We start from the raw sequence: 13650 nt of genomic DNA, 5'->3' as shown, positions 1-13650 counted from the left end.
GGGTCCCACGGGGGACGGGGACCGACCCCCCCCCCCCCCCCCCCGGGGGGGCCACCGGGGTCCCGCGGGCGCCAGGCCACTCACACGTCGCCCTCGGGGGCGTAGGTGGAGCCGGTGATGGAGAACTCGTTGAGGGAGCAGACGTCGCCCTCCACCTTGTCCACGACGAACATCTGGGGGGGGAGGGGAGGGGGGGGAGGAAAAGGGGTCAGGGGGGTCCCGGGGGGGGGAGGGGCTGGGGGCCCTTGGGGACCTTGGGGCACCCAGGGGGACATCGGGGGGGCTTCGAGGACATCGGGGAACCCTAGGGGATGTCAGGGGGCCCTTGGGGACGTTGGGGCACCCAGGGGGACATCGGTGGCGGGGGGGGGCTTTGGGGACGTTGGGACACCGAGGGGACCTCAGGGGGTCTTTGGGGACATCAGGGCACCCAAGGGGACCTCAGGGGGCCCTTGGGGACCTTGGGGCACCCAGGGGGTCCCAGGGGACCTTGGGGCACCCAAGGGGACATCAGGGGGTTCCAGGGGAGGTTGGGGCACCCAAGGGGACGTCAGGGGATCCTTGGGGCACCCAAGGGGACATCAGGGGGTCCCGGGGGAGATTGGGGCACCCAGGGGGTCCTGGGGGAGGGTGGGGCACCCAAGGGGACATCAGGGGGTCCCGGGGGAGATTGGGGCACCCAGGGGGTCGCACGGGGGGTGGGGCACCCAAGGGGACATCAGGGGGTCCTGGGGGAGGGTGGGGCACCCAGGGGGTCCTGGGGGGGGGGTGGGGCACCCAGGGGGTCCCGGGGGGGGGTGGGGCACCCAAGGGGACATCAGGGGGTCCCGGGGGAGGTTGGGGCACCCAGGGGGTCCTGGGGGGGTGGGGCCCCCCGGGGGGCCGGGGGGGGGGGGGGGCCCCCAAGGGGACATCAGGGGGTCCCGGGGGAGATTGGGGCACCCAGGGGGTCCTGGGGGGGGGTGGGGCACCCAGGGGGGCCCGGGGGAGGGGGGGGAACCCAGGGGGTCCTGGGGGGGGGTGGGGCACCCAAGGGGACATCAGGGGGTCCCAGGGGAGGTTGGGGCACCCAAGGGGCTGTTGGGGGTCCTGGGGGAGGGTGGGGCACCCAGGGGGTCCTGGGGGAGGGTGGGGCACCCAAGGGGACATCAGGGGGTCCCAGGGGAGGTTGGGGCACCCAAGGGGCTGTTGGGGGTCCCGGGGGAGGGTGGGGCACCCAGGGGGTCCCGGGGGGGGGGGATGGGGCACCCAGGGGGTCCCGGGGGGGTGGGGGTGGGGCACCCCGCGCTGGCCCCCACCTTGCAGACGGACATCTGGTTGGTGGTGAGGGTGCCGGTCTTGTCGGAGCAGATGACGGAGGTGCAGCCCAGGGTCTCCACCGAGGGCAGGCTGCGCACGATGGCGTTCTTCTTGGCCATGCGCCGCGTCCCCAGCGCCAGGCAGGTGGTGATGACGGCCGGCAACCCTACGGCGAGGTGGCCCCTCAGCCCCGCGGCGCGGCCACCGGCCCCGCGTGGGGACCGGGGAGAGGCGACGGGCCCACAGAGCATCAAGGAAGGGCGCCGTAAGCCCCTATAGGACCCAGGGTGGACGGCGTGAAGTCCGTATCGGGTCAAGGGCGGGCATTATAGCCCCCCCCCGGGGCTCAGTAACGACGTTATCAACCCCTATAGGACCGAGGAGGGATGTTCTAAACCCCTATGGGATCAAGGAGGGACGTTATAAGCCCCTATAGGACTGAGGACGGACATTATAAGCCCCTATAGGACCGAGGAGGGACGTTATAAGCCCCTATAGGACTGAGGACGGACATTATAAGCCCCTATAGGACCGAGGAGGGACGTTATAATCCCCTATAGGACCGAGGAGGGACGTTATAAGCCCCTATAGGACCGAGGAGGGATGTTATAAGCCCCTATGGGATCAAGGAGGGACGTTATAAGCCCCTATAGGACCGAGGACGGACATTATAAGCCCCTATAGGACCGAGGACGGACATTATAAGCCCCTATAGGACCGAGGAGGGATGTTCTAAACCCCTATGGGATCAAGGAGGGACGTTATAAGCCCCTATAGGACCGAGGAGGGACGTTATAAGCCCCTATAGGACCGAGGAGGGATGTTCTAAACCCCTATGGGATCAAGGAGGGACGTTATAAGCCCCTATAGGACCGAGGACGGACATTATAAGCCCCTATAGGACCGAGGAGGGACGTTATAAGCTCCTATAGGACCGAAGATGGACATCATAAGCCCATAGGGCATCAAAGATGGACATTATAAACCCATAGGGGACCACAGACAGACATTATAGGCCCATATAGGACCAAGGACGGACATTACAGGCCCATAGAGGACCAAGGATGGACGTTATAGGCCCATATAGGACCAAGGACGGACGTTAGAGGCCCATAGGGGCCCACGGACGGATGTTATAGGCCCATATCGGACCACGGACGGACGTTATAGGCCCACAGGGGCACACGGACGGACGTTATAGGCCCATATAGGACCACGGACGGATGTTATAGGCCCACAGGGGCACACGGACGGACGTTATAGGCCCATATAGGACCACGGACGGACGTTATAGGCCCACAGGGGCCCACAGATGGCCTTCAGAAAGCCCTAGGAGATGGAGGACGGGCCTTGAGGAGCCCATAGGGGATGGAGGAAGGCCCCTACAGCCCCTCCCCCCCTCCCCTCCCCTCCCCCCCCCCGGGGCCGAGGAGGCCGCAGAACCTTCCGGGATGGCGGCCACGGCCAAGGCGACGGCGATCTTGAAGTAGTAGATGGCGCCGCGGATCCAGGAGCCGCCGTGGACGGGGTCGTTGAAGTGGCCGATGTTGATGAGCCAGACGGCCACGCAGATGAGGGAGATGACCTTGGAGAGCTGCTCCCCGAACTCATCCAGCTTCTGCTGCAGCGGCGTCTTGTCCTGCTCGGTGGCCGCCATCTCGTCCCGGATCTTCCCGATCTCCGTGTTCACCCCCGTGGCCACCACGATGCCCACGGCTTTGCCCGCCCCGATGTTGGTGCCCTGCGGGGGCGGGGAGGCGGATGGGGGTTATGGGGGGGGGGGGGGGGGAGGCGGGGGACGCGTGGGGGGGACGTGGGGTTGGGACATGAGGGACGTGGTGGGGACGCGTGGTGGGACGTGGTGGGGACATGAGGAACATGGCGGGGACACCAGGGGACGCGTGGTGGGGACACGTGGTGGGGACACGTGGTGGGGACGGGACACGAGGGACACGGTGGGGACGCGTGGTGGGGACGGGACACGAGGGACACAGTGGGGACACGTGGTGGGACGTGGTGGGGACATGAGGAACATGGCGGGGACACCAGGGGACGCGTGGTGGGGACACGTGGTGGGGACACGTGGTGGGGACGGGACACGAGGGACACGGTGGGGACGCGTGGTGGGACGTGGTGGGGACACCAGGGGACGCGTGGTGGGACGTGGAGGGGACACGTGGTGGGGACGGGACACGAGGGACACGGTGGGGACGCGTGGTGGGGACGGGACACGAGGGACACAGTGGGGACACGTGGTGGGACGTGGTGGGGACGTGGTGGGACGTGATGGGGACATGAGGAACATGGCGGGGACACCAGGGGACGCGTGGTGGGGACAGGACATGAGGGACACGGTGGGGACACATGGTGGGACGTGGTGGGGACACGTGGTGGGGACACGTGGTGGGGACGGGACACGAGGGACACGGTGGGGACACGTGGTGGGACGTGGTGGGGACATGAGGAACATGGCGGGGACACCAGGGGACGCGTGGTGGGGACACGTGGAGGGGACACGTGGTGGGGACGGGACACGAGGGACACGGTGGGGACACGTGGTGGGACGTGGTGGGGACATGAGGAACATGGCGGGGACACCAGGGGACGCGTGGTGGGGACACGTGGTGGGGACACGTGGTGGGGACGGGACACGGTGGGGACGCGTGGTGGGACGTGGTGGGGACACCAGGGGACGCGTGGTGGGACGTGGTGGGGACACGTGGTGGGGACGGGACACGAGGGACACGGTGGGGACGCGTGGTGGGGACGGGACACGAGGGACACAGTGGGGACACGTGGTGGGACGTGGTGGGGACGTGGTGGGACACGTGGTGGGACGTGATGGGGACATGAGGAACATGGCGGGGACACCAGGGGACGCGTGGTGGGGACAGGACATGAGGGACACGGTGGGGACACGTGGTGGGACGTGGTGGGGACACCAGGGGACGCGTGGTGGGGACACGTGGTGGGGACGTGACACGAGGGACACGGTGGGGACACGTGGTGGGACGTGGTGGGGACATGAGGAACATGGCGGGGACACCAGGGGACGCGTGGTGGGACGTGGTGGGGACACGTGGTGGGGACGGGACACGAGGGACACGGTGGGGACGCGTGGTGGGACGTGGTGGGGACATGAGGAACATGGCGGGGACACCAGGGGACGCGTGGTGGGGACACGTGGTGGGGACACGTGGTGGGGACGGGACACGAGGGACACGGTGGGGACACGTGGTGGGACGTGGTGGGGACACCAGGGGACGCGTGGTGGGACGTGGTGGGGACGGGACACGAGGGACACGGTGGGGACGCGTGGTGGGGACGGGACACGAGGGACACAGTGGGGACACGTGGTGGGGACGTGGTGGGACACGTGGTGGGACGTGATGGGGACATGAGGAACATGGCAGGGACACCAGGGGACGCGTGGTGGGGACAGGACATGAGGGACACGGTGGGGACACGTGGTGGGACGTGGTGGGGACACGTGGTGGGGACACGTGGTGGGGACGGGACACGAGGGACACGGTGGGGACACGTGGTGGGATGTGGTGGGGACATGAGGAACATGGCGGGGACACCAGGGGACGCGTGGTGGGACGTGGTGGGGACACGTGGTGGGGACGGGACACGAGGGACACAGTGGGGACACGTGGTGGGACGTGGTGGGGACATGAGGAACATGGCGGGGACACCAGGGGACGCGTGGTGGGGACACGTGGTGGGGATGGGACACGAGGGACACGGTGGGGACGCGTGGTGGGACGTGGTGGGGACGTGGTGGGACACGGGGGACATGGGGTGGGGACACGGTGACACCGGGGACACGTGGTGGGACGTGGGGAGGACACCAGGGGCCGCGTGGTGGGACACGGGGGACACGGGGGACACGGCGGTGACACCGGGGGCCACGGTGGGGGGACACGAGGGACGTGGCGGTGACACCAAGGGACAGGCGGTGGGACACGGAGGAGACGTGGCGGGATGCGCGGTGGGGACACGGTGGTGGGACGCGGGGGACGGGGTGACACGGGTGATGGGGTGACAGGGTGACACGGGTGATGGGGTGACAGGGGCGACACGGGTGATGGGGCGACAGAGTGACAGGGTGACACGTGTGACACAGGTGACGGGGTGACACGGGTGAAACGGTGATGGGGTGACACGGTGACGGGGTGACATGGGTGACACGGGTGACATGGTGATGGGGTGACGGGGTGACATGGGTGACAGGGTGACATGGTGACAGGGTGACGGGGCGACAGGGTGACGGGTGACACAGTGATGGGGTGACATGGGGTGACACAGGTGACGGGGCGACAGGGTGACGGGGTGATGGGTGACACTGTGATGGGGTGACACGGGGTGACACGGGTGACACGGTGACACGGGTGACATGGTGACGGGGTGACACAGGGTGACACGGGGTGACACGGGTGACACGGTGACGGGGTGACACGGGGTGACACGGGGTGACGGAGTGACACGGGGTGACACGGGGTGACGGAGTGACACGGTGATGGGGTGACAGGGTGACGGGGCGACAGGGTGACACAGGGTGACATGGGGCGACGGGGTGACACGGGTGATGGGGTGACACAGGGTGACACGGTGACGGGGTGACACGGTGACGGGGTGACACGGGTGAGGGGGTGACAGGCGGTGGCTCACGGAGAAGAGCATGTTCTTCTTGTCCTGGTTGACGGCGCGGGGGTCGGGCACCGGCTCCGTGTGCTTGATCACCGACACCGACTCCCCTGGGGGGGCAGCGCCCGCGTGGGCCACCCCGGCGCCACCAGTCCCTCCCAGTCCCTCCCAGTGCCCTCCAGTCCCTCCCAGTGCCTCCCAGCCCCCTCCAGTCCCTCCCAGTGCCCCCACTCCCTCCTAGTCCATCTCAGTCCGTCCCAGTCCCCTCCCAGTCTGTCCCAGTCCATCCCAGTCCCTCCCCAGTACCCCCAGTCCCCTCCAGTCCCTACCAGTCCCCTCCAGTCCCTCCCAGTGCCCCCCAGTCCACCCCAGTCCCTCCTAGTCCATCTCAGTCCCTCCCAGTCCCTCCCCAGTGCCCCCCAGTCCTCTCCAGTCCCTCCCAGTGCCCCCCGCTCCCTCCTAGTCCATCTCAGTCCCTCCCAGTCCCCTCCCAGTCCATCCCAGTCCCCTCCCAGTCCCTTCCAGTCCACCCCACTCCCCCCGGTCTGCCCTAGTCCCCTCCCAGTTCCCCCCAGTTTCTCCCAGTCCCCTCCCACTCTGTCCCAGTCCCTCCCCAGTGCCCCCCAGTCCCTCCTAGTCCTTCCCAGTCCCCCCCTAGTCCCTCACAATCCATCCCAGTCCATCCCAGTCCCTCCTAGTCTGCTCCAGTCCCCTCCAATCCATCCCAGTCCCCTCCCAGTCATCCCAGTCCCGTACCAGTGAGGATGGACTGGTCCACCCGCAGCGTCGTCGACTTGATGGAGATGATGCGGATGTCAGCCGGGACCTTGTCTCCCACTGGGGGGGGGAAACTGGGGGTTACTGGGAGCACTGGGAGGGGCTAATGGGAGCCCCTGGGGGTTACTAGCCAATATCGGGAGTTACTGGGGGATACTGGGAGCTACTGGGGGTTACTGGGAGCTGCCAGCAGTTACTGGGGGTTACTGAGAACTACTAGGGGTTACTGGGGGCTACTGGGAGCTCCCAGATGTTACTGGGAGCTCCTGGCAATCACTGAGAGTTACTGGGAGCTACTGGGGGTTACTGGGAGGTGCCAGTGCTTACTGGGAGTTACTGGGAACTACTAGAATTTACTGGCAGTTACTGGACATACTGGGAGCTACTGGAGGTTACAAGGAGGTACTGGAGGTTACTGGCAGCTACTGGGGCTTACTGGGAGCTGCCAGCACTTGCTGGGAGTGACCGGGGGCGACTGGGAGCTACTGGGATCTCCTAGAGGTTACTGGGCGATATTGGGAGTTACCAGGGAATCCTGGGACCTACTGGGAGCTACTGGGGGTTACTGGGAGCTACTGGAGCTAACTGGGAGCTACTAGGATCTCCTAGAGGTTACTGGGCAATATTGGGAGTTACTGGGGGATCCTGGGACCTACTGGGAGCTCATGGAAGTTATTAGGAGCTACTGGAGGTTACTGGGAGCTACTGGGGGCGACTGGGAGCTACTGGGATCTCCTAGAGGTTACTGGGCGATATTGGGAGCTACTGGGGGATCCTGGGACCTACTGGGAGCTCACGGAAGCTACTGGGAGCTACTGGGAACCTCCAGGGGGTTGGGGGGCTCCCTAGGATCCACCAGTGGCCTGGGGGGCCCCGTGTGTGTGTCCCCCCCCGTGTCCCCGTGTCCCCTCACCGGCCACCTCGGCGATGTCCCCCCCGTGTCCCCCTGTCCCCTCACCGGCCACCTCGGCGATGTCCCCCCACGTCCCCACGTCCCCCCCGTGTCCCCGTACCGGCCACCTCGGCCACGTCCCCCCCGTGTCCCCGTGTCCCCTCACCGGCCACCTCGGCGATGTCCCCCCACGTCCCCCCCGTGTCCCCGTGTCCCCTCACCGGCCACCTCGGCGATGTCCCCCCACGTCCCCACGTCCCCCCCGTGTCCCCTCACCGGCCACCTCGGCCACGTCCCCCCCGTGTCCCCGTACCGGCCACCTCGGCGATGTCCCTCCATGTCCCCACGTCCCCACGTCCCCCCGTGTCCCCGTACCGGCCACCTCGGCCACGTCCCCCCGTGTCCCCATGTCCCCTCACCGGCCACCTCGGCGATGTCCCCCCACCTCCCCACGTCCCCCCGTGTCCCCTCACCGGCCACCTCAGCGATGTCCCCCCCGTGTCCCCGTGTCCCCTCACCGGCCACCTCGGCGATGTCCCCCCCGTGTCCCCGTGTCCCCTCACCGGCCACCTCGGCCACGTCCCCCCCGTGTCCCCGTGTCCCCTCACCGGCCACCTCGGCGATGTCCCCGGGGACGAGGTCCCGCGCCTTGATGCGCTGCACGGCCTTGCGGTCGGCGCGATAAACCTTCCCCATCTCCGGCTCGTACTCCTTCAGCGCCTCGATGGCGTTCTCCGCGTTCCGCTCCTGCGGGGACAGCGGGGGACGTCAGGGGACAGCGGGGGACAGCGGGGGACGCCACAGGGACATCAGGGGACATTGGGGACACCGTGGGGACATCGAGGGACACCAGGACATCAGGGGACACCACAGGGACATCAGGGGACAGCGGGGACACCATGAGGGGACACCATGGGGACATCAAGGGACACTGGGACATCAGGGGACACCACAGGGACATCAGGGGACAGCAGGGACACCATGAGGGGACACCATGGGGACATCAGGGACACCATGGGGGGACCTTGGGGACACCGTGGGGGGACATTGGGGACACCAGGACATCAGGGGACACCACAGGGACATCAGGGGACAGCGGGGACACCATGAGGGGACACCATGGGGACATCAGGGACACCATGGGGGGACCTTGGGGACACCGTGGGGGGACATTGGGGACACCAGGACATCAGGGGACACCACAGGGACATCAGGGGACAGCGGGGGACACCATGAGGGGACACCATGAGGGGACACCATGGGGACATCGGGGACACCATGGGGACATCGAGGGACACTGGGACATCAGGGGACACCACAGGGACATCAGGGGACAGCGGGGACACCATGAGGGGACACCATGGGGACATCGGGGACACCATGGGGGGACCTTGGGGACACCGTGGGGGGATATTGGGGACACCGTGGGGACATCGAGGGACACCAGGACATCAGGGGACACCACAGGGACATCAGAGGACAGCAGGGACACCATGAGGGGACACCAGGAGGGGACACCATGGGGACATCAGGGACACCATGGGGACATCGAGGGACACCGGGACATCAGGGGACACCACAGGGACATCAGGGGACATTGGGGACACCATGAGGGGACACCATGGGGACATCGGGGACACCATGGGGGGACCTTGGGGACACCGTGGGGGGACATTGGGGACACCGTGGGGACATCGAGGGACACCAGGACATCAGGGGACACCACAGGGACATCAGGGGACAGCAGGGACACCATGAGGGGACACCATGGGGACATCGAGGGACACTGGGACATCAGGGGACACCACAGGGACATCAGGGGACATTGGGGACACCATGAGGGGACACCATGGGGACATCGGGGACACCATGGGGGGACCTTGGGGACACCGTGGGGGGACATTGGGGACACCAGGACATCAGGGGACACCACAGGGACATCAGGGGACATTGGGGACACCATGGGGGGACATCGAGGGACACCATGGGGACATCGAGGACATCGGGGACACCATGGGGACACCGAGGGATACCATGGGGACACAGGCACATCAGGGGACATTGGGGACACCATGGGGACATCGAGTGACACCGGGACATCGGGGGACACCACAGGAACATCGGGGGACATTGGGGACACCATGGGGACACCGAGGGATACCATGGGGACACTGGGACATCAGGGGACATTGGGGACACCGTGGGGACATCGAGGGACATCAGGGGACATTGGGGACATCAAGGAGACACCATGGGGACAGCAGGGGGACACGGACACCAGGGATGCTCAGGGACAGGGGTCCCCAGGGCTGTCCCCATGTCCCCATGTCCCCATGTCCCCGGCCAGGTCCCCACAGCCACATCGCTGTCACTGCATCCCTGTCCCCATCCCTGTCCCCACGTCCCCATCTCTGTCCCCGTGTCCCCAAACCCCGTCCCCACGTGTCCCCGTGTCCCCCAGCCCCATTCCCACGTCCCCATGTCCCCAGGTGTCCCCACGTCCCCCAGCCCCATTCCCACATGTCCCCATGTCCCCATCTGTGTCCCCATGTCCCCCATCTCTGTCCCCGTGTCCCCCAGCCCCGTCCCCACGTGTCCCCATGTCCCCAAGCCCCGTGCCCACGTCCCCACATGTCCCCATGTCCCCCACCCCCGTGCCCATCCCCCCCCGCCCCATTCCCCCATGTCCCCAGGTGTCCCCATGTCCCCCAGCTCTGTCCCCGTGTCCCCCAGCCCTGCCCCACGTGTCCCCATGTCCTCCAGCCCCGTGCCCACGTCCCCACGTGTCCCCATGTCCCCATCTGTGTCCCCGTGTCCCCCAGCTCTGTCCCCGTGTCCCCCAGCCCCATTCCCACGTGTCCCCACGTGTCCCCATGTCCCCAAGCTCTGTCCCCATGTCCCCCAGCCCCGTCCCCACGTGTCCCCAGGTGTCCCCATGTCCCCCAGCTCTGTCCCCGTGTCCCCCAGCCCTGCCCCACGTGTCCCCATGTCCTCCAGCCCCGTGCCCACGTCCCCACGTGTCCCCATGTCCCCATCTGTGTCCCCGTGTCCCCCAGCCCCATTCCCACGTGTCCCCAGGTGTCCCCATGTCCCCAAGCTCTGTCCCCATGTCCCCCAGCCCCGTCCCCACGTGTCCCCGCATGACCCCACGTGTCCCCACGTGTCCCCACGTGTCCCCCCCCCCCCCTTACCTGCCAGACGCCCACCACGGCGTTGGCCACCAGGATGAGGAGGATGACGAAGGGCTCCACGAAGGCGGTGATGGTCTCCTCCCCCTCCTCAAACCACGCCAGCACCTTGGGGACGCGGGGGGGGGGGGGGACACGACGGACGATGACACACGCGGTGACAACCCAGCTGTCCCCACCGCGTCCCCGCCGCGCGCGCGTGTGCCCCCCCCCCCCCCCAAAAAAAGCAGCTGCCGACACTTGAGACGACACCGGATCCGCGCCGAGGTCACCCCCAAGGACGCCGGGGCCGCCGCCGCCATCGTCCCCCCCTCGCCGGGGGACCCAGACGCGTGTGTGTCACCCCCCCCGTGTCCCCTGTGTCCCCCCCCCCCCGGTGCCACTCACGAAGGAGATGCAGGCGGCCAGCAGCAGGATCCGCACCAGCAGGTCCTCGAACTGCTCCACCACCAGCTCCCAGATCGTCTTCCCTGCCGGATTTGGGGACAAAAAAGGGGATTTGGGGACAAAAAAAGGGGATTTGGGGACAAAAAAAGGGGATTTGGGGACAAAAAAAGGGGGATTTGGGGACAAGGAGGGGGTCAAAGGGCACGGGGGGGCGGGGGGACCCCCCAAGACGGGCGGACACTCACCCTCCTCGGCCGGGAGCTCTGCGGGGACGGAGAGGGGACGCGTTAAGGGGACACGGGGCGGGGGGACCCGTGAGCGGCGCCACCGGTGTCGCCCCGCGCGCCCCCCCCCCCCCGCGTCCCCCCACGTCCCCCACACCCCCGCGTGTCCCCCGTCCCCGTTGTCCCCCCGTGTCCCCAACGTCCCCAATGTCACCCCACGTCCCCCCATGTCCCCCCACGTCCTGATGTCCCCAATGTCCCCCTGTCCCCAATGCCCCCCCACACCCCCCTGTCCCCAACATCCCCCATGTCCCCCATGTCCCCCATCCCCCCAATGTCCCGCCACGTCCCCATGTCCCCCCGTCCCCCCACGTCCCCCCGTCCCCCCACATCCCCCTGTCCCCCCGTCCCCCAATGTCCCCCTGTCCCCCAATGTCCCCCTGTCCCCCCACATCCCCGTATCCCCCCACGTCCCCCTGTCCCCCCATTTCCCCGTGTCCCCCTCGCCCCCCACATCCCCAACGTCCCCCCATGTCCCCAACGTCCCCATCCCCCCCTGTCCCCCAATGTCCCCGTGTCCCCCCACATCCCCCTGTCCCCATGTCCCCCAATGTCCCCGTCCCCTCATGTCCCCCAATATCCCCAACGTCCCCCCATGTCCCCATGTCCCTGTGTCCCCCCCAATGTCCCCCTGTCCCCCCACATCCCCCCGTCCCCCCATCCCCCCACGTCCCCCAATGTCCCCCTGTCCCCCCCATGTCCCCTGTCCCCCCACGTCCCCAACGTCCCGCCACATCCCCATATCCCCGTGTCCCCCAATGTCCCCCTGTCCCCCAATGTCCCCCTGTCCCCCAATGTCCCCCCCCGTCCCCCCACATCCCCAATGTCCCCCCATCCCCCCACGTCCCCCAATGTCCCCCCCAGCCCCAACGTCCCGCCACATCTCCATGTCCCCGTGTCCCCCAATGTCCCCCCGTCCCCCAATGTCCCCCTGTCCCCCCACATCCCCAATGTCCCCCTGTCCCCCCTGTCCCCCAATGTCCCCCCACGTCCCCACATCCCCAATGTCCCCCTGTCCCCCCCGTCCCCCAATGTCCCCCTGTCCCCCCCGTCCCCCAATGTCCCCATGCCCCCCTGTCCCCCAATGTCCCCCCGTCCCCCAATGTCCCCCCGTCCCCCCACATCCCCAATGTCCCCCTGTCCCCCCTGTCCCCCAATGTCCCCCCACGTCCCCACATCCCCAATGTCCCCCCCGTCCCCCCACATCCCCAATGTCCCCCTGTCCCCCCCGTCCCCCAATGTCCCCATGCCCCCCCCGTCCCCCAATGTCCCCATGCCCCCCTGTCCCCCAATGTCCCCCCGTCCCCCCACATCCCCAACGTCCCGCCACATCTCCATGTCCCCGTGTCCCCCAATGTCCCCCTGTCCCCCAATGTCCCCATGTCCCCCCACATCCCCAATGTCCCCCCTGTCCCCCAATGTCCCCATGTCCCCCCCTGTCCCCCAATGTCCCCATGTCCCCCCCCGCTCACCGTTGTGCCCGTACTTCTCCAGGCTCCTCTTGACCTGCTCGGGGGAGAGCCCCACGTTCTCGGTCACCCCGAAATAGGCCAGGCACTCCTCCACCGTCTTGGCGTGGGCGTTCTCCATGGCGGCCCCCGCGCCGGCGCCGGCGAAACCGGGGTCGAGGGGGGGACAAAAAAAAAAAAAAAAAAAAAAAAAAAAAAGAAGAGGGGGAGGGGGGAAAAAAAAAGGGGGGGAGGGGAACAGGGGAGAAAAAAAAAAAACCCCAGGCGCCTTCGGGGGGCCGACGCGGGGGCTTATGAGGGGCCACCCCGAGCCCACCCCCCGCCGCCGACGCCGCCCCCCGGCGCCATCGCAGCCCCCGGCGTCACTCAACGCCCCCATCCCCCCCTCGGGTTATTTCTGGCCGTGACGGACAGGCGGGAGTGGGGCGCCCCCCCCCCCAAATCCCCTCGGGGGTCCCCGAAACCGGATCCCCGCCCGCGGTGTAAACAGGGATTCGGTGTCGCCCCCCCCCGCTCTGCCCCACGGCGGCGTGGGGCGGGGGTCGCGTCCTGGCGGCGGGGGTCAGCGGGGGGTGGGGGTAAGGGGGTGTGGGGCTGCCCCACGGCGCGGGGGGCCGGGGGGTGTTGGGTTCCCGCTGGAAACCCGAGCGGCAGCTGCCGCCGGCCGGCTCCGGTTACCCCAACCTTGGCCTTTGGCGGGGGCA

General features: G+C 67.7%; 1 protein-coding gene across 6 annotated transcripts in view; it reads right to left on the bottom strand.

Annotated features, from left to right (window-relative positions):
* ATP2A1 (ATPase sarcoplasmic/endoplasmic reticulum Ca2+ transporting 1) overlaps positions 1-13105 on the bottom strand; it is a 78385-nt gene extending 65280 nt beyond the window's left edge. For 4 of the 6 annotated variants that reach the window (XM_087735089.1, XM_087735091.1, XM_087735088.1 and 1 more), the window contains exons 1-10: positions 12950-13105; positions 11439-11456; positions 11194-11276; positions 10810-10914; positions 8227-8365; positions 6706-6786; positions 5974-6059; positions 2743-3040; positions 1299-1465; positions 85-173 (exon numbers count right to left, since the gene is read on the bottom strand). In XM_087735089.1, coding sequence (XP_087591215.1) covers positions 85-173; positions 1299-1465; positions 2743-3040; positions 5974-6059; positions 6706-6786; positions 8227-8365; positions 10810-10914; positions 11194-11276; positions 11439-11456; positions 12950-13067 — 1184 coding nt within the window. In that variant the 5' untranslated portion in view covers positions 13068-13105. The remainder of the gene's footprint in view (positions 1-84; positions 174-1298; positions 1466-2742; positions 3041-5973; positions 6060-6705; positions 6787-8226; positions 8366-10809; positions 10915-11193; positions 11277-11438; positions 11457-12949) is intronic. The other 2 variants (XM_087735092.1, XM_087735090.1) reach the window with 2 other exon arrangements.
* Positions 13106-13650: the final 545 nt, after the last annotated feature.

Source organism: Nipponia nippon, unplaced genomic scaffold (genome assembly GCF_047370975.1).
Source record: "Nipponia nippon isolate SJK-2023a ecotype South Korea unplaced genomic scaffold, ASM4737097v1 scaffold_52, whole genome shotgun sequence".
Classification (NCBI taxonomy): domain Eukaryota; kingdom Metazoa; phylum Chordata; class Aves; order Pelecaniformes; family Threskiornithidae; genus Nipponia; species Nipponia nippon.
Note: the sequence above shows the minus strand (reverse complement) of the source record. Positions and strands in the feature narration are given on the sequence as shown.